A 24,929-nucleotide genomic window follows, 5' to 3' on the forward strand; every position below is an offset into this window, starting at 1 on the left:
TTTTCCATGCAGTCAGCACTGGTCTTCAGTGAATCCCTTTAGATACATGCTTTCTGGAAGCTGATCTCCATGGAGAAGGACTTTGCACCAGATAGGAGTATTCCAGGGAAATGCCTCCACTTGAAACTCAAGGAGTGTCCATTCTTCTTCACAAGAATAACTCACAAAGAGGAGCATCTCTATTTGTACACTGAGTTGTTGTAATGTGGCTGTCTGAATTTAATCTATGTAGTTTTTAAGAGCTAATGATTTCATAGTAGATTTACTGATGAGGAATTGGACTGGGACAGATGCAACATTTGCTTGGTACCACAGTATAGAACTCTAACTATGGGGAACTGAAGTGATGTGGTAAAATCACCAACGTTGCTGGAATAAGTATCAATCTATTAGGGATATCTTCTAACTATTTAAATCTATGCTCTTTAATGCATGGAGGATGGTATGAGATGATCCCTTCCAGCTGAAATGATTTGCTGAGTTTATGTGTCTTTGTTTTTTATACTTTACTTTGCTGGGTACAGTGACTTACTAAAGGTGACTTTAGTGTCACCGGGGGGGGAGTTCTGCAGGGTCAGAATGTCAGTGATACACCATCCTGGTGGCTATCAGATTGAATTTGAATTGGATTTTGAAGTAGAAACACATGTGTGTTTATTAACTGACATTTTAACAGACCTGAGTTCATATCTGGAGGCACCTGAGGGATATCTACAGCTCTTCTTTCAGTACAGTGTTGTTTGTAATTGTCTGTTGAAAGTATTGTGCTGAGGGGCATCAGAACTTTCTCTTGGGCCAACACGATTCTGTAGAAAGAATAATCTTCCCTATTACTATTTATGGGAACCCAAAATCTCCAGGAGATTTACTATGGTTGCCATTACAAATTTGATTTGATTTGATTTTTTAGCAAACTGTAATAGAAAGTTGTTTGGGTTGGAGCAGAAGAGAACTAGAAATGAGGCCCCTAATCCTCTGCTGTTCTCAGCACGTTCCACAGTTTGGTGAGGATGCTTTAAGGAGGTCTAGACTTTTTATGGTATTTTTCATACTGCAGAGCCCTGTAGTGAGTGCAGAGAAAAAAATAAATGTTACCAATATAGTGCCATTTCAGTGAACAGTGCGTCCTCTCAGATAATGCTGAACACACTTTGGAAGGGCATTCCCAGGACGTTGCCATCATGTTATACTGACTTACTAGACATTAACTTCACTATCTTTTATTTCCTTTCACACAGCTTCTCATAAAACAGTTAGTAATGATTAACCTCCCTTTTCCTGATACCAGAATTTCATGGATTCCATCCCGCATGCTTATGACAAAATGTCTTTTGACTTAGGTTTCTTCAAATTTCTGCCATGCTGCACACATCTATTGTTAGAAATCTTTGTGAGCTAAATGCAAGAAAAAATCTATCTAACATTACCATGCCAGCACTGATTCCTTTTAGGTTGGAATGTAAAACTATTCTCAGATCTCTGTGTTTGGTGTTTTTATCTCCATTAACCTCTTGACTCAAATATAAACATTTATTGAGGGTTCCCGCCCCTTGTTTGTCCAGAAAAGTGGGTGTCTGCTTGACCTCTTTTATCCTCATTAGCTGATTCTAATTGTTCCCTAAGAGATCACACTTTTGACCCTGTTTGTCCTTGTCAAATTTGTCTGGTTGTGGTTTGTATGAATATAAGATCTTTAGCTGAAATAGCTTTCTCAGGTACAAAGTATTCAAGAACCTTTGCTTCTATGTAGAATGAATAGTAAACAATATTTCAGTTCTGTGATACTCCATCTTTATTGAAACTCAAGATTCCCATTGTACGGTCAATCTGGGTTTAAGGCATGTTGAAGAATCCCTGTTTATGTTCCTTTGGATGTGGACAGAATGTCCATGTAAACGTCTTGAATAATTTATACTACAATTCTTTTGGGGGGGAAATGATGTTTAATTTGATTGTTGAGGTCTTTTTCAGCCGTCCTACACATTCATCCTACTGTTATGAAAAGCACCTGAAACAGACTACGCTTGGGCTTATTCAGAGACTCTGAGCTAGTGCAGTCAATTTTTATTTAATTAATTTATTTCTAAAGATTTATAACAACAGAAAAAGGCACCTCTCCCAGACTATAGACACCCTTTTAAAATATTAATTTAAAAACACAAATCATAACATAAAGGGAAATCCAACAGCAAAGTTCTTCATATACCGGCAATGATGTGCTAAACTTTACAGTAAAAAAGATTAAAGAATGTTCCACTTTCCCCTGATATTACCCCAGTCAGTACCCCTCTCCTCAGAAGTCCAAGCAACAGTGATCTTTGTAGCATACCCTGAAAGTCAACACATTCAGATCATTTTGGTCCAAGGAAGGATCAAGTTCCAAAGTTGAAGAGCCCTCATGGAGAACACCTTGCCCTGCCAGCAGTTCCTTCCGCTTTAAATCAAGAGACCCCCGTGGGGCAAGGGCAGAGAAGTGGTCTCTCAAATAGACAGGTCCTGGGCCATTTAGAACTTCATAGGTCACAACCAAAACCCAGGATGAACATGAACATGTGGCCACCTCCCATAACTATTATAATATGGTTCTCTCCCTCTCCCTCTCCCTCAGTTTGGTTGCCAATCTTTACAGGCAGTTGGGGCCTTGTGAAGTTTCACTTTCAAATAAAAATAAGTTTATTTACATATCTGTATAGCTTGGCTCAGAGCTAGGACAAGAACATGGCAAATTCCTTTGAGGTTTGCCCACCGATTCTTCTCAAGTGGCAGAACTTTAAAGAGAAACACCCTGTTTCCTCTCCAGCCCAGCTGTGGTACTCAGCAACCATTCACAGACCGCTGAACTGGTTTCAGGCTTTACTTAAACAGCTCACTTGGGAGCTATTTTAATGCTCCCAATTCAGTTTCTTAAGCTCAAGAAAACCTTTAAGCAATAAAGCACCATTGCTGACTGCAAAGTAGACTCAGATCTGACTGATGGCTTTCAGTGTATGCTGGGGTGCATGGATACAGTATAGGAGCAGATTAGGCACCAGCCTTCACAATATGTCTTTTGGTCTCGCAGATACTGAGTTACTAGCCTGGGATTGGGCTTCTAGCTAGCTAAAGGAAGAATGGCTCTATGATTAAAGCACAAGAGAGAGGGTTCAGTTCAGTTCCCAGCTCTGTTCTAGATTTCCTGTGTGATGATGGGCACATCATGTAATTGGAATGTGTGTCTTTTCCCCCTCCGTAAAATCACAGAAATGTGGGCTGTAAGGAACCTCCAGAGGTCATCTAATCCAGCCACCCATGCTGAGGCAGGGCTAAGTATACCTAGACCATAACTGTTTGTCCAGTCTGTTCTCAAAAACCTGGGATGACTGGGATTCCATAACCACACTTGGAAGCCTATTCTAGTGCCTACCTATCCTTATAGTTAGGAAGCTTGTCCTAATATATAACTGAATCTCTCTTGCTGCAGAAAGAACAGGAGTACTTGTGGCACCTTAGAGACTAACAAATCTTGCTGCAGACTAAACCCATTGATTCTTGTCCTATCTTCAGTGGACATGGAGAACAATTGATCACCATCCTCTTTATAGCGACCCTTAACATATTTGAAGACTGTTATCAAATCCCCCTAATTTTTCTTTCTTTCAAGACTAAACATGCCCAGTTTTTTAACCTTTCCTCATGGGTCAGGTTTTCTAAACTTTTTATCATTTTTGTTCTCCTCTGGACTTTCACCAGTTTGTCCACATCATTCTTAAAGTGTGGCGGACAGAACTGGACACATTACTTCAGCTGAGGCCTCACCAGTGCCGAATAGAGCAGGACAATTACCTCCCATGTCTTACATACAATACTCCTTTTAATACACCCCAAAATGATATTAGCCAACTGCATCACATTTTTTAATCATATTCAGTTTGTGATCCACTATAATTCTAGATCTTTTTCCCCAGTACTACTGCCTAACTAATTATTCCCCACTTTGTAATTGTGCATTTGATTTTTCCTTCCTAAGTCTAGTACATTGCACTTGTCTTTATTGAATTCCATCTTGTTGCTTTCAGACCAGGTCATCAATTTGTCAAGGTTGTTTTGAATTCTAATCCTATCCTCCACTCCTTCGCAACATGGTATCATCTGCAAATTTTATAAGCTTACTCTTCACTCCATCAATGAAAATATTGAACAGTACAGACCCAGGACAGACCCCAGCAGAGCCTCACTAGATACGTTCCCCCAGTTTGACAGTAAACAATTAATAACTACGCTTTCAGTTTGGTTTTTCAACCAGTTTTGCATCCACTTTATAGTAATTTCATCTAGACCACATTTCCCTAATTCACGTATGGAATGTCAATAAGCCTTACTAAAATCAAGATATCACATCTACAGCTTCTCCCCCATCCCCTTCACGAGGCCAGTAAATGGGGGTAATAGTACTTCCTTTTTCTCACCCTTCACCATGTCTTGTCTATTTAAATTATAAACTGTTGGGAGCAGGGATTGTCTCTTGCTATGCTAAACACAAATAGGCCCTGATATTGATGGGGCCTCTAGGCACAACTTTAATGCAAATAGTAATAACAGCCACTTGAGGCACAACAGAAAGTCTAGGTGAGGAGGAAAGGAATGAAAGGTCAGATGTCTGAGAAGAGAAAAGCCAGGAGAGTTGCGGAAGTGGAAGCTGGAACTTAGAGAACAGTAAGTGTGTGTCCTTTTCTGCACTTACTGGATAAGAGAAGCCTTCTTTTTGCTTAAACTTGGACTGTAGCTTAAAATAGGCCTTTTATTTATTTGTCTGTTTAATGTATTATCTACTTGGCAAGGAATATTGCCGGAATAGATTTACTCTACCTTTTGATTACTTCTGTGGCAACCCAAGACCATGAATAAGTGTGCAAACAGCAACGTGAACTTAAATCAGAAGTTGACCCTACGAGCTGCTGAGCACACTCAGCTCCCATTGACTGCAGGCTGACTTTGCTGCTAAAGCTTGCCGTGATTTTAAACACATACGGGCCTGATTCTTATGTGTGCGAAGGGCATTTTTCATCGCCCCAGCAGTGGAAAATTATTTTAGTGTGAAAGAAAATCAGGCTCATATTTGTTTTTAATAGCAGAGGGAAGGGTTAATGATTTGATTGTCTTTCCCTCTTTTTGTTGTTTCTTCTGTGCATGTCTCATTTATATAATGTCTGTTTGCAGAATCGTTATGTAAATAGCATGCTCTGATTACATAACTGGTGTTGTCATATATATGGCTTGTTAGTGATTTAAATAGGAGCATAACATAATCAAAAAATCTCAACTAGTCAAATCAAATTATTGCTTTAAATCCATATTCCAGATCTATGTAATGAAGATACAATTTGCATCACAGTTCCCCACATAAGGTACTACATACTAGCCACAGCTTCTGCATTTGTATATCTTCGTTTTGCAGGACTAGAAACAATCCTTAAAAGTCAGCCACATTGTCTTTCTATTTATAATCCTACCACACTTAATGTATTTGTTGTCACTAGTTTTCTTTAGGTCACTTTTAGAAATATTTATTTCTATTTGTTTCCCTCTGTATTTGTATTTGTTACGGTTGTTAGTCTGGAAAAGCAAATAATGTAATATAGCACACATGGAAAAAGTAAAAGCCTATGGATGAACATTTGCATAGAGAATACGAAAGATAAAATACACATAAACAAAAGAATATTAGATTCAGTACAACAGTGCTGTACAGTGATACGATCAAAGTGATTCCTCTGTGGAGAAAGAAGTGGTTCGGGACTATTTAGAAAAACTGGACGAGCACAAGTCCATGGGGCTGGATGCGCTGCATCTGAGGGTGCTAAAGGAGTTGGCGGATGTGATTGCAGAGCCATTGGCCTTTATCTTTGAAAACTCATGGCGATCGGGGGAAGTCCCAGATGACTGGAAAAAGGCTATGTAGTGCCCATCTTTAAAAAAGGGAAGAAGGAGGATCCGGGGAACTACAGGCCAGTCAGCCTCACCTCAGTCCCTGGAAAAATCATGGAGCAGGTCCTCAAGGAATTAATTCTGAAGCACGTAGAGGAGAAGAAAGTGATCAGGAACAGTCAGCATGGATTCACCAAGGGCAAGTCATGCCTGACTAACCTAATTGCCTTCTATGAGGAGATAACTGGCTCTGTAGATGAGGGGAAAGCAGTGGATGTGTTATTCCTTGACTTTAGCAAAGCTTTTGATACAGTCTCCCACAGTATTCTTGCCAGCAAGTTAAAGAAGTATGGGCTGGATGAATGGACTATAAGGTGGATAGAAAGCTGGCTAGATCATCGGGCTCAACGGGTAGTGATCAACGGTTCCATGTCTAGTTGGCAGCCGGTTTCAAGTGGAGTGCCCCAGGGGTTGGTCCTGGGGCCGGTTTTGTTCAATATCTTCATTAATGATCTGGAGGATGGCGTGGACTGCACTCTCAGCAAGTTTGCAGATGACACTAAACTGGGAGGAGTGGTAGATACGCTGGAGGGTAGGGACAGGATACAGAGGGACCAAGACAAATTAGAGGATTGGGCCAAAAGAAACCTGATGAGGTTCAACAAGGACAAGTGCAGAGTCCTGCACTTAGGACGGAAGAACCCCATCCACTGTTACAGACTAGGGACCGAATGGCTAGGTAGCAGTTCTGCAGAAAAGGACCTAGGGGTTACAGTGGACGAAAAGCTGGATATGAGTCAACAGTGTGCCCTTGTTGCCAAGAAGGCTAATGGCATTCTGGGCTGTATAAGTAGGGGCATTGCCAGCAGATCGAGGGACGTGATCATTCCCCTCTATTCGACATTGGTGAGGCCTTATCTGGAGTACAGTGTCCAGTTTTGGGCCCCACACTACAAGAAGGATGTGGAAAAATTGGAAAGAGTCCAGCGTAGTGCAACAAAAATGGGGCTGGAGCACATGACTTATGAGGAGAGGCTGAGGGAACTGGAATTGTTTAGTCTGCAGAAGAGAAGAATGAGGGGGGATTTGATAGCTGCTTTCAACTACCTGAAAGGGGGTTCCAAAGAGGATGGATCTAGACTGTTCTCAGTGGTACTGGATGACAGAACAAGGAGTAATGGTCTCAAGTTGCAGTTGGGGAGGTTTAGGTTGGATATTTGGAAAAACTTTTTCACTAGGAGGGTGGTGAAGCACTGGAATGGGTTACCTAGGAAGGTGGTGGAATCTTCTTCCTTAGAGGTTTTTAAGGTCAGGCTTGACAAAGCCGTGGCTGGGATGATTTAGTTGGGAATTGGTCCTGCTTTGAGCAGGGGATTGGACTAGATGACCTCCTGAGGTCCCTTCCAACCCTGAGAGTCTATGATTCTATGATTCTATGATTCAAAGCCGACCCAAGAAGATCAAAAAATATTATCAGAGCGACAAGATGGGTGAGGTAATATCATTTATTGGACCAACTTCTGTTGGTGTAAGAGACAAGCTTTTGAGCTACACAGCAGAGCTCTTCTTCAGGTGTGGAAGAGGTACTCAGGGTATGTCTGCACAGCAAAGAAAAACCTATGGCTGTCTGGTGCCAGCCAACTTGGGCTCACTCAGGAGGCTCAGGCTGCAGGTCTGTTTCACTGTTGTGTAGACTTCTGGCTAGGGGACTGAGAGGAGCAGGGAGTGGGGCCGGGGGGTGGAGAGGAGCCCTTGGCCAGCCGGCGGGCACGCCGAGAGGAGCAAGTGGTGGGCAAGGGAAGCCAGTGGGGTGTCGGGGCGCAGTGCAAGTGGAGCAGGCTGGGGACCCTTCTGAGCATGGGCCCGGCTCCATGGTGCCACTGGAGCCATTGTAAACCTGGCACTGAAAGAGTGATCGCTTTCTGAAAAGTGTCCATCCACAGGTGATAGAGTGTTTTTGTCTTTTATCATCTTTCTGTGTGAGTTCAGTCAAGAGCGTTGTGGTTGTATGATTTCACCCACATTGTTATTCTTGGCGTATTTGGTGCACTGGATGAGGTACACCACATGTTGTGAGAGGTATGTGCAAGACCCATGGCTCTTGAAAGGTGTGTTCTGGGGGGTATTGATCATCATAGCAATGGCAATATGTCTTCAATAAAAAGTATTCAGTATGGATTCATATAAGATAATATTTCCTTATATAAATAAAATCCTTTATAATCTTCTCATTTTATTTGCAAGTAGTCTGCAACCATATATTGTACATGCAATAGTTCAATTGTACCTCTTAAAATAGTTTAGTAAATTTCTATAATACTCAATAAATGTCAGTGCAACTGGAATCTCCATGTGACCACATGGTTTTCCAGCTCCTTAGATATTTGAAATCACTGGAAAATCTCAAGTGAACCATTACTGGCACTAACTGGAGAAATTCTCCCAGAAAAGGTTGGAGTCTCTTGAACAGAATTATATCTAGATGAAAAAAATTCAGTTAAAAATTACCTTGAGACCCTTTTATTGTACTCTTTACTCTGTGTTGTGGTTTCATAATGTTTGATATACAGGACAAGCACTCTGAATGATACAAGTCTAAACAGTGTTTCATTACCACTCAATGAAAGGGCACTCATGATAAGGCTTACTAAATTCCAGATCAGTCAGTTTTTTGCTATTAGATTTATGAAAAGAGTTAAGCACAAATAATTTGTGTACTTGTACAGTACTTCCTTAAATCCCAAACCCTATGAGTATAAAATCTAAAATGTACACTGGATATATTTTTGTTAAAACTATCGGTGTGTATCTCCTTGTCTCTCTGTGCCTTTCAGAACTGGGGATGTCATGCTTTAATTCCTCTGATTTGAATTCATTCACACTACCTCTTTTACAGACTTTTGGAGACCCTGTGTAGTGAATCATTAGCATGATTATTATTTCAGCCATAGTAAAATTGCACATCAACACTTAGCAAATGGGGGGAAATTACATTATCCATTCGGAATAATTTCCTACTATAATATAAATGTTACCCAGGACATGTCTTTGAAATGGATACTGATTCTTTAAATTCTTTCCTGTCTGTTTCAGGAAATAGTGAGATCCTGTTGATAATGAAGTACAATGTGTCTAAAGTTCACTTCTAAATACTTAGCTCTTTGCTGTAAAAGTCATCTGCATTCCCTTTATAATTCTGAACCACCAGAGATCTGCCTAATCTTGGAGATCTGATCCAATATCATTCAGAAAAATCCTTGATAATAATTCCACCATTCAGATCAGTGAAAGCACTAAAGCCTTACTGCTTGTATCTTCTTAAAAAATATCCTGAGGCTGGGGAATAAGACCTTGGCTTATGAGTTTGGAGATTTAGCTGTTTGCAAATAAAATGATTATTACTATTATTATTCAAGTTCTTAATCAACACAAGCAAATGGCATCTATTTGTTATCATCCTTTCTACAGAAGACAAAGGCTCCAGTCCCTATGGTGCTGACTGCTGGCCCCAAGTGGTTGCTGGATGTGACTTGGCAGGGAGTAGAAGACAACAAAAACAACTGTATCGTGTACAGCAAAGGTAAACACAAGCTGATTTTCTTCTGCTTTCTTTGCAAGGAATTAATAACAGCATAGAAACATACCCATTGCATAAGAGAAAGCAAATTGGAGCAGTGTATGTTTCCCTTGTCTTGTATATAAATATTTCTTATTCCCCTACTTCACATCTTAAATAAAATTGTTTTGCTGTCTTTAATAATAAAACCACCATGTTCTGTCTAATAATATTAAATGCTTTTGAAGCAGAGAGTCACCACTACTCAGGTATATGCCAGATATAAAATATCATGCTCATTTCACCTTCAGAGTCTAGGCCTCATGGGAAATATTAGATCCATATTGTGTGTATACTCTCTAAGTGAGTTCTCCCTGGCTTTTTACATGTCATATTAACACGCATTGCTCCATGGCATATTATACTGCAGACTGTTACGTGAAATCTTGTATGCAGTGTAGAAGTAGCTGTGTGAATCCCAGGATATTAGAGAGACAAGGTAGGTGAGGTAATATATTTTAATGGACCAACTTCTGTTGGTGAAAGATACAAGCTTTTGAGCCACACACAGCTCTTCTTTAGGTCTGGGAAAGGTCTTGAACAAGAGCTCTATGTGGCTTGAAAGTTTTCCTCTCCCACCAACAGAAGTTGGTCCAGTAAAAGATATTACCATTAAAACCATTACATGGATTAAGAATTCATGTCTGCATGATCATAGAAAATAACAGCAGCTAGCTTGCAGGGTCATTGCCTTTGTCATTCCAGAGTGTGACATCAAAATATGTTGAGGTTATTTTTGGTAAATTTTCTGTACCAAGATAGAGTATCATGATGTCATATCGTAATGCGTGGATGAACTGGAATGCGTACCACTGCCCTCTTTGGGATGGAATGTCAGGCCTGCTCAAGTGAGTGTGACTGCTTTGCAGCCGCACAAAAATGATTGAAGTAGGCTTGGCAGAAATCATGTTTATATATATATATAATTTCAACAGATAAATCAATGTTTATTTTTAAGCATTTTTTCTAGTTTTATCAATTAAATTTTCACAGTTGTGCAAAATAATGGGGTTTAAGCATTTTTTTTCAATTTTTATCAATTTAAATGTTCATAGTTGTGGGAAATCAATGTGCGGATCAGACAATAATAATTTAATGACAGTAGTTGTTAAGATTCAAAAAGTTAAAGCTTTATAACTGCTAAAACACAACAAAAACCATAAACTGTCAACATCAGATGTCAAAATATGCAAAGTAAATATACTGAAATCAACCTCTATTAAGTTATCAAGCAGCATTTTTCTTACTTTGCCTATATGTACATTTCAGTTACTATTGAGGGAATTATTTTTGTGTTGGTTTGTGTGTGTACGGTGAAATCAGTATTTACTGACACTTGCCAATAAAAATCTAAGCCTGCCAAGCCCAGATATGTGTATTATTATTCCCATACGTAATATCTATTTTAGCTCAAGATGTAAAGACTTTTGGAGCAAAAGGCTCTGAGTTCAATCCACAATGCTGGGTGTGTGATATAGTCAGCAACCATGATACATGATGTCTCCATGTGCAACCATGGCTATGTTACAGCATTATAGGAAAGCAGCACACGGCATGGGAACAACCCATCAGCTGTTGCTGTTTTTGGCTTTCCCAAGCAAGATCCGGTTGCAAAACTATGATTCTCTATCCTTGTGTTCAACTCCCCAGTCTCAGTGCTTTGTGAATACTTCAGAACTTGTACTGCTCTTGTTTAATTTCTTTTAGGTTTTATGTCTAACCAAATAAACCTACTGAGATCAAAGATTTGTTTACTGCGACAACCTAGTGACCATTTCAGCATCCAGGCAAATAAGCACCCATATCAATATATTAACATACAAAACACTAATCATAACATCAAAGACTCCTAAAAACTTACTAGAAACAATTACAACTTGTTCCTATAATCATTGCAATTTATATACTTATAAGAGGATTGCTTTTAAACTGCCACGAGCCTTTGAAAGTTGAAACGCTGAAAACAGGGAATTAGCATGTTCAAAATGAGTTGCACACCAGGGTCTTACAAATTCTTTCTGTTATAATTACAAAACACCAATATATTAATTCTGTAACCTGCAGTACCTGAAATACCACAGACATGGGCCGAAATCTAGAAGGGAATCCAGTCATGCTTCCTTAGGAGCATTGCGATGAACTGCCCAAGTGGGAAAATTTGTGAAGTATTGTGTGTGTGGTATGGCAGAGCTTCTTATGCATTCAAACTGCAGTTTATTTTGAATAGTGTTAAACCTGCTTCGTGGACAAACTTTTTATCTGTTATAGTAGGAATTTTCTTTCACTTCTACATATCTTCTGAAAATTCCCATAAGACAGTGTCTTGTCAAGTACATAAGCCTGTATTATTATTATAATACTTAGTACATATACAATACTTTACAAGTATTAACTAATTGATTAAACAGATACATTACTATCTACATGAACACATCTATAATAATATGGAGGGGTTTTGGAATAAGGTAAACTAGACTATGAATAAGAAAATAGCTAATCATTCAAGGTTTGAAGGCAATGATATTTAGTATCCTTTCAGGTCATGTGTGCATTAGCATTAAGACTAATGGTGAAAGCAAAAAGTGTCCAATTAATACAGTTTAAGCAACTACACTTTTTTGCAGTCCATTTACATTTCTCTTATTTTTGTATAATGTGAACTTAGTTTAAAAGACAAGAGAAGACTATTTTAAAACTATATTTAAATCCAAAAATGTCCTGTTTTTTTTGTTTTAATGATCACTTAGAAACCACAAAAGATAAACTATTCAGTGGTTTAAGAACTCTCCAATACATAATAATAGAAATTTTAAACCAGATTTTAGGAATTGTGCTTTATATAGACTTGCAAATGTGTTCTTTCAAACAATAGAGGTTGAATGATTCAAAATACAGCTGCTATTGAAACAGACCAAGATGGTATTTATGCATGAACTGTATGTTCATAGCAACTTAGTGTACTTGAGAAGCAGCCATGCCTAACACAGGATTATGCAAAAATTTAGGAGAGCTATAAAATTGGATCTATGAATACATCCACAAGCTAAGAAAGGGCTGAGGTATTACCTAGAAATCCTCTGTTAGGAATTTAAGCAAATTAAATGGGACTGAAAATAAGAGAATAGAAACAATATGCAAAATTCAGTTGCACAGACTGCAATGCACACTCACATACACACATTTTTAGGTGCATTACTTAAACCATTCTCACTTTCATATGGAATGTATGGATACTATATGTTTAGTGGCATTGTTAAAACAGGGTGCCTGTACAAATATTTAGCTGTGGGAATTATAAAATCATAAGGCGATTAAGTTAGCTAGTTGTGAGATTCCAATATTGCTTTTTAAATGACTTCAGGATATAGGAGGTGCTAAGGTTATTATCTGTTATCAGGAATACAGTGGAATTGTACGACTGGATAATAACTAAACAACTGACACAATGTAAAATTACATTATCAGTGTGTTAAAACAAAATTGCGCCCTAAAGGAGTCTACATGCCAGCTCAGAGCTGCAGTGTAATTATGCTTAACTCTGATAATTAAAATACAACGGAGATCAACAGAATCATTTTCATTAAGAAAATTATTAATGATGGTGGTATAACAGTAATTGATTGCAGAGCACCACAGGATAACTCCATGCAGTAAAACCAACATGTTTAATATATGTCTAAGGCTGCTTGACTATGTTGCATAAGACTGAGGGTGTTTAAAGTTCAAATAGGAGCTGTGGAGCATGTTTGTACTGGAAACCAAAGATCATAAAATGGCTGCTTTTAAAACTTCAATTCGAATTCAGATTGCCATGTTCTTCAGGAATGGTTTGAGGTCAGGAATACTGGCCGACTGGCCTTAGAGCTACTGAAAAAGAGCCATCTACTGGCCCAGTTGTACAGCAACAACAACTCAAATATTTCTTGAGCCTTCTGTCATTTCATTTCATGTTATGCATTGGTTGTTTTTACATTTATGTTAGTGATTTACTGATGTTATTTCATTCTCTGTCTGGCCTTACTGAGTAGTTTATGCCCTTAGTTATTACTAAGAGGATGCAGCAGAAAAAAACATTTGTTCTTACCCCATTGGTATCAAAAATTATTAATGATTTGTTTGTAAATAATTCTACAGAGTGATATTGTTAATTGCCCCAGTAGTGTTTGATATGTGGTATTAAATACCATGAAAACCTGTATTCCTCCACAAGAGAAACTGCAATCACTGCTAGCTGAGAGTCTAAAACAAAATACAAAATCCCAGTTAGAAAGGATGTTGCCTTAGGGTAAGAACTAATAATGCTTCATTTTATTTTTGTAAATACAAAAATGGAAAAGAAAAAAAAATCTATTGAGGAATGATCCACCACATATCTAAGGCTTGGATTCTTGTTGTTCAAACAGATGTTACTATTAAAAGCTGCCCCAAAACGTCTATTCTCTGATCATAATGGTGAACAAGTCTGCTAGGGTAGATTTACAGGATGAGATTAGTTAAAATGACAGATACCCACACTGAAATTGTGCCATGTAGCAAATTTATAAATAGGCAATGTTAAAAAAATAGTATAGGCTAGGGGACAGAATTGGGTACCAGACTCTCATGAGTTCTAATCTCAGCGCTGCTAATGACTTGCTGTGTGCCCTTGGGCAAGTCTCTTAACCTTTATGTGTCTTAGTCTGTAAATAATACCTCTATACCGACCTCACTAGTGTGCTGTGGGAGTTAATTAGCTAGTTAGCTAATATGTATATAATGCTTTGAAGATATACAACTGTTGTAAAAGGGCTAAGTTACTCTGCCATACAGAACTGAATATTCTTTTTAGTTAACTTTTCTTGTTTAAAGAAAATTTAGTCTATTTTACCTTTGTAGTGAAGGCCACTTTACAATAGGAGGAATTTTAATTTTTTTCTATAGTGACGTAGGATTACTTTTCTGTAGTTGTTCTGTGAAATTCTTGATACCATATCTTTCTCCAGCAAGTGAGTTCTCCAGTAGCAAATGCATTTCGCAATTTCAGCTAATACAATGCTAAATTGCTGTACCGACACATAGCATCAAAACCCTAATGAGGTATAGGTCAAATATTCTTAGGATATGAGTGTATTTTGTTGTGGGTCAAAGGGGATTTTTTTAATAGGCCAAAGGTTAACTTGGAGCATATACTTCAGAATTCTAGATGTTCTTTCACATATTATTAAATGCATATTTTGTTTAAATCCCTATGTGTATAAATGTATACTGTTATGTTCCGTGTAGACAATCAGAATGCAGTATCTGTAGAGAGAATGTTAGTCCCCATGGACAGCCTCTATTCGGTAAACATGCCTTCTGTGATGTTACAGCACTTGCATCTGAAGAAGTGAGGTTCTTACCCACGAAAGCTTATGCTCCCAGTACTTCTGTTAGTCTCAAAGGTGCCACAGGACCCTCTGTTGCTTTTTACAGATTCAGACTAACACGGCTACCCCTCTGATACGTGATGTTACAGATTTCTTAGGGTACGTCTTCGCTACCCGCCGTATCGGCGGGTAGCAATGGATTTATCCGGGATCGATATATCGCGTCTCGTTAAGACGCGACATATCGATCCCCGAACGCGCTCACCGTCGACTCCGGAACTCCACCAGAGCGAGCGGTGGTAGCGCAGTCGACGGGGGAGCCGCGGCCGTCTATCCCGCACCATCTGGACCCCAGGTAATTCGATCCAAGATACTTCGACTTCGATACAAGTTGCATATCTTGGATCGATTCCCCCCACTAGTGTAGACCAGCCCTTATTGGCTATTTGTGTGTGAAAGTGTATGTGTTTACATTTCTCTCTTTGTAATGCTCTGATAAATTGTAAAATGCTGTTGTCGGGTAAAAAATAAGATTGTGTGTGCAGTGTACATGTATAATAATAGCAATGTCCAATCCGTCTCTGAATAGCTGACGTGTGTTGGAGGAATGGGGCCTGAGATTCTTTCCCACCCATTTAGCACTAGGGCAGTATGCCCTCATGACCACTAAGAGAAGGGTTAGCAAATGGGCCATGACCAGTAGAAAGAATGTACTGGAAGGGCACCATTCATGCTGCTCCTTTTTGGAGAATCATTGAGCTGGCAGGTTGGCCAAGGAACCTTCCGCACACTCACCCCTGCTATACCCCATGTGGCATCAGCAAGCAGGGCAAGATATTGTATTTATTGTTTATTTATGATAGCACCCACTGTGTCTTGGGTGCATTCCAGAGAGACAAGAAGGCATGAACAACAGTACCTGCCCCATGGAACTCACAATCCAAAAACAGAGAAAGACTGAGGTTTGGGGAAGAGAGAGCAACAAATACTTTTTCTTTCATTTTTTACTTAATATGCTTGTCAGCTGGTTTCACTGTAGGGAATTAAATGTGAAGAGGATAGGGTCTTGTGAATGACCTCAGAAAGGCTGTACTGTATATCTCTACTGTGTGTCTGCTGTATTTACCTAAAATCACACGCTTAATTCTTCCAGTCCCTCTAGATGTTAGTCATGTATTTTGCTTGTCCAGAAATGCAGCACAAAAGAACTGATATAATTCCTTCATCAAGCAATTCATTATTTGTGCATTTCATTGAAATGTCAGCCATGCCATATGTTAATTTTGGGTTGTTTTCTCTTTTGGTAGTATGTGCAAATTTTTCCTGTGCTCTCTCACAAATATTGGGACATTTATTTTGTTCTTTGAGAGCTGAATTCCTTTTATTTTCAGGGAGGGTTAGCTACAGAACACTGACATATGACTTCCATGGAATAGTAGACTTTGGGAGTGGAGCAGCAAACAATGCCTTGAACTGGGACATTAACTCTTATGCTCACCCATGAGTGTATCGTGGGCACAGAAAACAAGCACAGTTTGAATTGCACACTGGAGCCTTGTGAAAATAAATACTTCTTCAAATTTAGATCCACTTGCAAAAATTAAATAAGATAATCATGAAAAGATTTCTGTTATTAACCTCAATATGTGGGGAGTATATTTCCCCCTGATTTTTCTAAATAAGTTTCAAGGGAAATAATTGGTACTTAATGAGAGCCTTTGCCAATTCCCTGCCCCTGTCCGCAGCTACACACTAGTTATGAAATGTGATTTATTTTCCTTTTACTTTTTACTCGGTTCACATTTATTTTGCAGACCCTTATGCTAAATAAATACTGGGGGTTGGGGGAAATCACAGGCCTCATGACCCCTCTAGTTTACAGAGTGTTGGATGTCATCTTCCCTGCAAAGTTACAAGGGGGAAAAAAACAAATTTGCTGAGCCACACATTTCAAGTTGTTGACAACCCCATCCACAAGAAAACAGAAGAAAATATATATGCACTCTGTCCTGTCAAAAGGCTTTCGCCTTATCTTGAGAGACTGTCAGGGCAGGAACATCATGGAATGGACAGGAGTCTATTAAATTAATAAGCTGCTGGATGGTGTCTGGAGAGTTATGATGCTCCATAAATCCAGTTTGATCATGGTGGACAAGGTTTAAATCTGAAGACTTCTAATACACATCCAGTTCTTGGATTGGATTTGAAGTTTTGTGCTGGAGACACAAAGATAGTCCTGCAGCTTGTAAATTAAGATTTATCATTTTTTCATAGGTGTTTTTTTTCCAGTTCTTGACAAAAATGAAAGCACCTTAGGGATCCTGGCAAATGTTATTGCTTGAAATGAAAGAGCTGTTGTCAAGGTGAAACCATGACCTAGAAGCCTAAAATCAAACTTGGTCATTCTTTTCGAACAGCCCCATCGGAGCTGTATGTAAAAGGTCTATGTGGAAGGAAACAGGGCTGGATTTATCTGTAGTTTGTTTTATAGTGATTCCTGTCAAATAATACTAGTCTGTATTTATGACACAAGGGAAACTAATGGTGGCAGGTATGCCATATAGAAATAGAAGGGGGGAAATCTAGAAATATATTCTTTATCCATTATAGAAAGTCTTGGGTGATAACTGTCAGTATGCTATAAGGCTTCTGTCAACCTTACCTTCCAAATACATGAAGCCTGGTTATAATAATTAAGAGTAGATTCTTTCATAATATTCAAGATGCTTATCTACCGAAAAAATAGTTTGAAATTTAACACAAAGTAGATATTGACTGTATATGGCAAAATAACTGCCTGGAAAAAAACATTGAAATTACTTGAATGTACTTGGTTTCTAATTGGTTACAAATAAGTCAGTTATTATATGAAAGAAGGAATTTTGGTCTCTAGTCATCAACCTCAGGCAGACGATGTAGAATTAGGTCACTATGCTCATTTTTTGTTAATTTGGAAACTCAAACAGGTGACTGTTTTGCTTGCTTATACTGTTGATGGCATGACTAGCATTTCTAGCTTCTGAAATTACCCAAACATATATAGGGCCTTACATAATTTATTAATTAGTAATACTTAGGATCTGTGGTATTCTTAAAAACATTTTATGCTCATGTTGTTCCTATTGTTAAATTACAAGCTTAAAGAGACTGGTTGGCATTAAAAAGGATAAAATATTTTGTACGCTGAAAGAAATGCATAGGTCACATAGAAACAGTGGGGATTCTGAGATATGTTTTCTGACCTTACAAGTGGATTCAAAACTGTAAGAAGTTAGAAAACCTCTTGTAGTGAGTAAGTTTGTGTTCTTTTTTAAAAATGTGGCCAGCTTTCAAACCTGAGACATGCTCTTACCTGTTTGCCTACCATCTACTACTAGATTTCGTGCCAATGTAATGTAATGTTGGATATTCAAAAGGGACATACCCTGTACATACTGGAGGTATTTTTTTCAGACTACTGCTACATCAGGCAGTGATGAGATGGTAAGTGTCAGTGAAGAAGAGAATATCAATACCTCACCTTATACCTTCTTTTTAACCAAGATATAATGAAATCCACTACAAACCAGCCATTTCTATCACACGAAAAGAGCTTCTGTTAGTAAACTGAAAACAATTATGGAAATGGGAAAATACATAATAAATTCTAAACAAAATTAGGTGAAGATTAAAAAATAATAATTATAGCCTATGGGCCAAATACTGCCCTTCCCCACATGAAGCTCCAGTAAATGTGCTACGTGAGCTAAGAGGGGCTTTGGGAAAAAAGGAGTATTCTTACCATAACCTGGAGCAGCTAAACAACTCCTGGTGTGTAGGTGTTGTTTAGCTGCTCCACTGTGTCTTTTACAGCCTAAAGACTGTAGTGGGAGAGGGTGTCCCTTTGCACCCAACAACAAGGGGCAGGAGGTTCAGCCTGTGTATCTACCTAGCAGAAGGACCCATTGTCCACTGCCCTTTTCTGCTCCCATCATGTCCCAGCAACAAAAGATCCTCCCTACTTTAGATTGCCTGCATCAGGCCTGGATCAAAGAATTCTATTTTCTTCATACTGGTCTCCCTATTGGTTACAGTGCACTGGCCTTGCCAAAACAGACTGCTGCTGGAGATGTGGGTCTCCTGGAGCCACACTGACTGTCACCTTTGGGATTGTCCCAAGATACGGTCCATTTGGCTAGAAGTAGGTAGGAGGATAAATATGATAATGGATACCTCCTTAAAAATTACTTCCTAGAACTGTCTTTTGGGATATGTCCCATCATCTTGGAAACTCTGCAACAGACGGGAAGGTTGGTTCTCTAGAGCAGTGCTTGCCAAACCACTCACATTGCTTAGATGGAAGAGAGATTGCCTTTAGGGATAGAAGCTTCTTACAGACCTGGCACCTAAAGAGCAGGTAACAGTTAGAAAAAGATAGTCCTCGGACAAATTTAAAAAGACTCGGTCTAACTTTTTAGAAACCTTTGATTAATTCCTACTGAATGGAAACCAATAAAGCTCTCCTTTCCCCTCCTTTCTTCCTTTCCTTTCCCTCCCTTCCCATTCCTTGATTTTTACTTCTTTTGTCTTTTTTCTGTTTTCCCCTTATTTTGGGGGCAAAAAATCAATAATAATTATTATTATCTGTATGTATATAAATAAAAACATATATACAAAAGGCAAAGTCTTGCGGTATTCAGGCGCAATCCCACAGCCAGACTAGCTGCATGCTTTCCATTCATAGTGGGACTTCTAGTCCCCCTACAGATTGCTACAGATTGTGAACCTATTGAAATAAATAGTGTTAACAAATCCTTTAAAATTTTCTTTTCATTTACATTTCTTTTTCTCCCAGTTCTAGGACATGCGTCTGCTGGTTTAAACATGACTTGCGAAAAAGAAAGTGAAATGTATAGAAAAGTTGCAACCTGCTTAAATATCTCTTAAACATATGGATAATGACTCCCTATTATTGCAGATTGTGCTGGGAAGGACCAAACAGCTCTCTTACAATGGATTTTCTTTATGTGGTATAAAAATGGAAGGGAGAAAAAGAGTTCTGTTTCTTTTCAGTTCCATTAGATCAGGGTGTACTCAGCAGTAGTCAGGTTTCAGAGTAGCAGCTGTGTTAGTCTGTATCCGCAAAAAGAACAGGAGTACTTGTGGCACCTTAGAGACTAACAAATTTATTAGAGCATAAGCTTTCGTGGACTACAGCCCACTTCTTCGGATGCATAAAGAAACAGCTACAGTACACCCTGATTGAACAATATTATGAGAGGATTTTGAAATATGAGCTGAATCAGGGCTGGGCAGACTGTGCCACCCCAAACAGCCAGGTGTGGCCCGGTCCCCGCCCTACTTCTTGCCCCCTGACAGCCCCCCTCCCAGGACTCCTGTCCCATCCAACCCACTCTGTTCCTTGGTGCCTCCCCCCAGGACTCCTGCCCCATCCCTCCCCCCTGCTCCCTGTCCCCTGACTGCCCCCGGAACCCCTTCCCCTGACTGCCCCCCACTGCCCCATCCAATCCCCCCTCCTTCCTGACTGCCCCCAGGGACCCCTGCACCCATTCAACCCCCCTATTCCCCGACCCCTATCCATACCCCCACCCCCTGACCACCACCCCAAACTCCCCTGCCCTCTATCCAACCCACCCTGCTCCCTGCCCCCTTACTGCACAGCGTGGAGCACCGGTGGCTGGCGGTGCAGCTGTGGCTGAAGTCAGCCACGCCACCACGCAGCACAGAGCACCGGGTCAGGCTGCGCTGCCCAGCCGCCCAGAGCATTACACCGGCGGTGCGGCGTGCTGAGGCTGCGGGGGAAGGGGAACCGCGGGGGAGGGGCCGGGAGTAGCCTCCCGGGCCAGAAGCTCAGGAGCCGGCCAGGAGACTCCCACGGGCTGGATGTGGCCCGTGGGCCATAGTTTGCCCACCTCTGGACTAAATTATGATACTGAAGGAGTTTTAGTAGAGAGTTGCTGTGAGTGAATCATGATCCATATTTTTGAACTGGGGGGCACTGTTTAATTGGAGCTCACTGTTGGAGCAGAAACTGCCTTGACACTTTCTAGTCTAGTGCTGAAGTCAGACCTTGGCTGAAATGTTTCAATCAAGCCTTAAAAGGCTTGTTCACAAACCTATCACCATAGCTGCTTATTATTAGGCAACTCTCTTCTTTAATGATTCCAAACCAAATAACAATCATCTATAGCTTCACAGGCTTTATGGGAAATATTAGGAGCTTGGGAAAGAGTCGGGAATGGAGAGAGAGAGAGAGTAGTTTTTAACTAATTTTTGCAAAGTGCTTTGAAATTGATGGATAAACAAGCACTATTATAAATGCTATCTATTAGAAGTAGTGGAAGTATTATTGGTAATAGTAATTTAGTAATTTATCAGGAAAGAACCATTTCTTCAAGAAAAAGGTAACGGACAAAAGGATTCGTATAACTGAGGACATGAACAAAAACTATATCTTGGGGAGTGTGGTGGATGTGGACCAATCTAAAAATAATGTTGAGAGCTTAGATGTAATTAGAGGACAACTGAATAAGAACACTATCAGACTTTATCAGAAGACATTAGTAACCCCAGCTACTTCTTGTTTATGGAATTCAAGAACATAGTCAGATAATATGTGTAATGCTCTCTGTCATTACCATAATCAACAATATCACATTTGTTTGTAATAATAATTCTGTAAAGTATAACACATAATTGTCCGTGAATGTTTCCCTTTACAATTGTATGGGTAAACATATTGCTGAATAAATATGTTGTTGAACAATCAGGCCAGAGAACAAACTACTTAAAAGCAGAGCAAAGATATTTTTGAGAAAGCCAAGGATCATTCAGTTAACAGGAATTGACTGATATGCCCTAACCTTCAACTCTGAAACTACGATGAACTAATGCAGCTGATCTGTTAGCTGAAACAAATGTTCAGAAATGTTGGAACGGAAGCCTATGAGACATGAGGGAGTGAACTGGGCCAGCCAAAAAGTTCACTGATATTATATGATGGGCAATTGAACTTAAAATACAAGATAAAAAATTGTTTTGCATTGGAAAATGAGAAGGGTGGCATAAACTGAACATAACAATTATAAATTCTTTATTAACAAACTGTTCTTTTAAAAGTTAACAGACTGCTTTCTTATGATGGCTGTATATGTGTATTAACAGAGTTAAATTACAAGTGCTTTTAAATACATTTTCAAGTACAATTAAATGAAATTTAAAATAAGACTGACAGGTTAAGACTAAACCAGTTCTGTGAATAACTTTCAATGGTATATTTATCATAGGAGCAAATTAAGTATCAAATCACAATGATTTTTTTCAATAGTTTAGTTGGGTGTAGAATGTAGTCTAAGTATGACTTTGAGACTTTATCTCCCATTCCCTCATAAAATGGAAACGAATTAGGGCTAAACAAGAGTTGGCTACATGTTCAGATACTCATCCTCAGCGAGCTTTGTGGACTAGTGCTCCAGGAACAGTTTACTAAGAAACAAAACTGCTTTGAGATGGAAGTGCACTTCATTTTATTCTGATGTTAAGTAGACAGGTTGGAAAAAAAAGTTGGAATTATTTTGATAACCGTCTTAAGAATTACCAGCTTTGGCTGTTTCCAGAGAAATCTCTTCAAAATGTAAAATCTGGGCCCTTTAACAATAGATGTTAATTGTTTTTCTTATAGTTTACACAAGGCTGCAGATGATATTGTTCAACTCATTGGGGTATATTGTCCCCTTTTTCCATATACCTTGCCTGGAGCCTGCTAAAGGTCGTGAGCTCTGCACATGGGTCAAGGAAAGAATATGTATTTTTTTATGTGTGCATTTTTTCTCAGTTACATCAACTTTAGTATGACACATACAGAAAAAGGACCCACTTTTCCAAGTGGGCACAATATGATGATTTTTCATGCAGCATGTACAGTACTGTTCTGTCTTTATGATATGCAGTGCATTTCCTAATTTATACCTTGTAGAGTTTAGTTTCAGTTACAAATGTGAATGTGTCCTAAGCAAGATTCTTAGATTCCATGTTTTTAGATCGAACTGAATTGATATATCCTATGACATACAGAGGGTTACATTTTAATAAATATATAACTGATTTAACCCAGGAGATTGAAAATGAATTCTCAGTCCAAATCCAGCCTCACTGAGTTGCAAAGCTTTTATCACTTGGGACTATTGGTTACCTATGTTAAAAATGGGGTGTCACTCTAGTTTCCAGTAGTCATATTGTCCACATTATAAAAAGCACTAAAATTGGTACCAACTGGCAACATTGCGGTTCTCAGCAAAGAGGCCAGGTATTAAGTGGAGACATATACTCTATCCTGTCACCTCTTAGGTTTGGTCCAGCAGAATATGGTTGAGTTTCATTGGCAGTTAGTGTGGGGAAGGTGGCACTGTCACCTGTGCTTAAACTCTTTTGTGGAAAAATTAAAAAAACAAAATTCATTCTCCATGGTTGGTAAACAGGCATAAAACTTACAATGGTTTTAAAAATAAAAATAATAATACTTTATACTTCTGTGGCAAGGTCTGAAAGCACTTTACAAACATTACAAAATGTTAGCCTCATGTTAACCCCGAGAGTTAGGTAAATCAACAGTTCTCAACCAGGGGTCCGGGGCCCATGGGGGAGCCGCGAGCAGGTTTCATGGGGGCTGCCAAGCAGGGCCAGCATTGGACTCATTGGGGCCAAGGGCAGAAAGCCGAAGCCACGTTGTGCAGGGCCCTGAGTTCCACCACCGGGGTTGAAGCTGAAGCCTGAGCAACTTAGTTTTGTGGGCCCTCCCTGTGGCATGGAACCCTGGCCAGTTGGCCTGCTTGCTACCCTCTAACGTCAGCCCAGGCTCTTATATGCAGATAAACAGTTATTATGGCACAGGTGGGCCATGGAGTTTTTATACCATGTTGGAGGGGCCTCAGAAAGAAAAAGGTTGAGAACCCCTGAGGTAAATCTTATTATCCCCAGTTTACATCTCAGAAGAGTAAGATATAGAGATATTAAATGATTTCCATGAGTATTTTGCAGAATGGGGAATAGAACCCATATCTTACATCTCCAATGGGTATACCTTCAATACAAGACAATCCTTCTCGCTTAAAAAAATGTTCCTAAACTGCACAGGAGGAAATTAGGAAATTGTATGAAAATCAAATTTTAAATAGGTGACACCCAAAAGAGCAAAATCTTTTGGTATGGTCAAAAGAAGGAACAAACAAAATGGGTAAGCTGATAGGGGGCCTTTCCTTTAAGAACGTGGGTACAGGTTCCGCTGTGCACATTGTGATTGCAGAGTAAGCACTGGATTTTAATTTTTATGAATTTCTTGATTATTGCAAAACCCCTATAGTCTAAATATTTGAGGAGCATTCAGAGTGCAATTCAGGAAAGCCCTCAAACGTGTTTATGTCTATCTTCATTTAGAAAAAGCACTTAAGCATATTTTTAAATGATTACCTGAATAGGGATGTTTTCCTGAAATGGGCCTGTTTTCAGGAGTTAAACATACACAATGGTGTCTCACTTGCACATATTGAATAAAATTTTAAAATTTTGTGTTTGCAGTTTTGCTTCTCTATGTCCCTAATGTCATGCCTATAATGTGCTCTCTGAGAATCTAGCCCTACAGATTAGTAGGAACTGGTAGATGGAGTTTCATTTGAGCACACTAGCCTGGCAGAGAACTGTAAGTAGAAAATTGCTGTCACCCCCCGCCCTCCACACACACACACACACACACACACACACACACATACATCTTTTTTTGTTGTTTTGTTTGGGTCATTTTGGGTTATTGCTTTTGCAGTTGCAATTTTTGGTTACTGTTTTAAATGATACATGCTTACTGGGGAAATAGAAACTCCCTACAGTATTTAACAATAAATCTGAATCTAATTTTCTGTTTTGGAAATGAGCCTATCTGATTTCAGGTTTATATCATGAAGAGGGACACATCTGATTTATCAAACAGTATCATGTTTACTTAGTAACATCTTGGCAGATACTAGTAAAAGGTTGGCTTTGATTCATAATACAATGGACTAGCAGTTAGCTGT

At 39.3% G+C, this 24,929-nt stretch overlaps 1 protein-coding gene across 15 annotated transcripts in view; it reads left to right on the forward strand.

The window, feature by feature from the left end:
- ZFPM2 (zinc finger protein, FOG family member 2) overlaps positions 1–24,929 on the forward strand; it is a 440,553-nt gene that overhangs the window by 294,413 nt on the left and 121,211 nt on the right. For 14 of the 15 annotated variants that reach the window (XM_065586012.1, XM_024105210.3, XM_065586006.1 and 11 more), the window contains one exon: positions 9,373–9,484. The exons of the other annotated variant lie outside the window; for it this stretch is intronic. In XM_065586012.1, the coding sequence (XP_065442084.1) occupies positions 9,373–9,484 (112 nt within the window). The remainder of the gene's footprint in view (positions 1–9,372; positions 9,485–24,929) is intronic. 15 annotated transcript variants of the gene reach the window in all.

Source organism: Chrysemys picta, chromosome 2, assembly GCF_011386835.1.
Source record: "Chrysemys picta bellii isolate R12L10 chromosome 2, ASM1138683v2, whole genome shotgun sequence".
NCBI lineage: Eukaryota > Metazoa > Chordata > Testudines > Emydidae > Chrysemys > Chrysemys picta.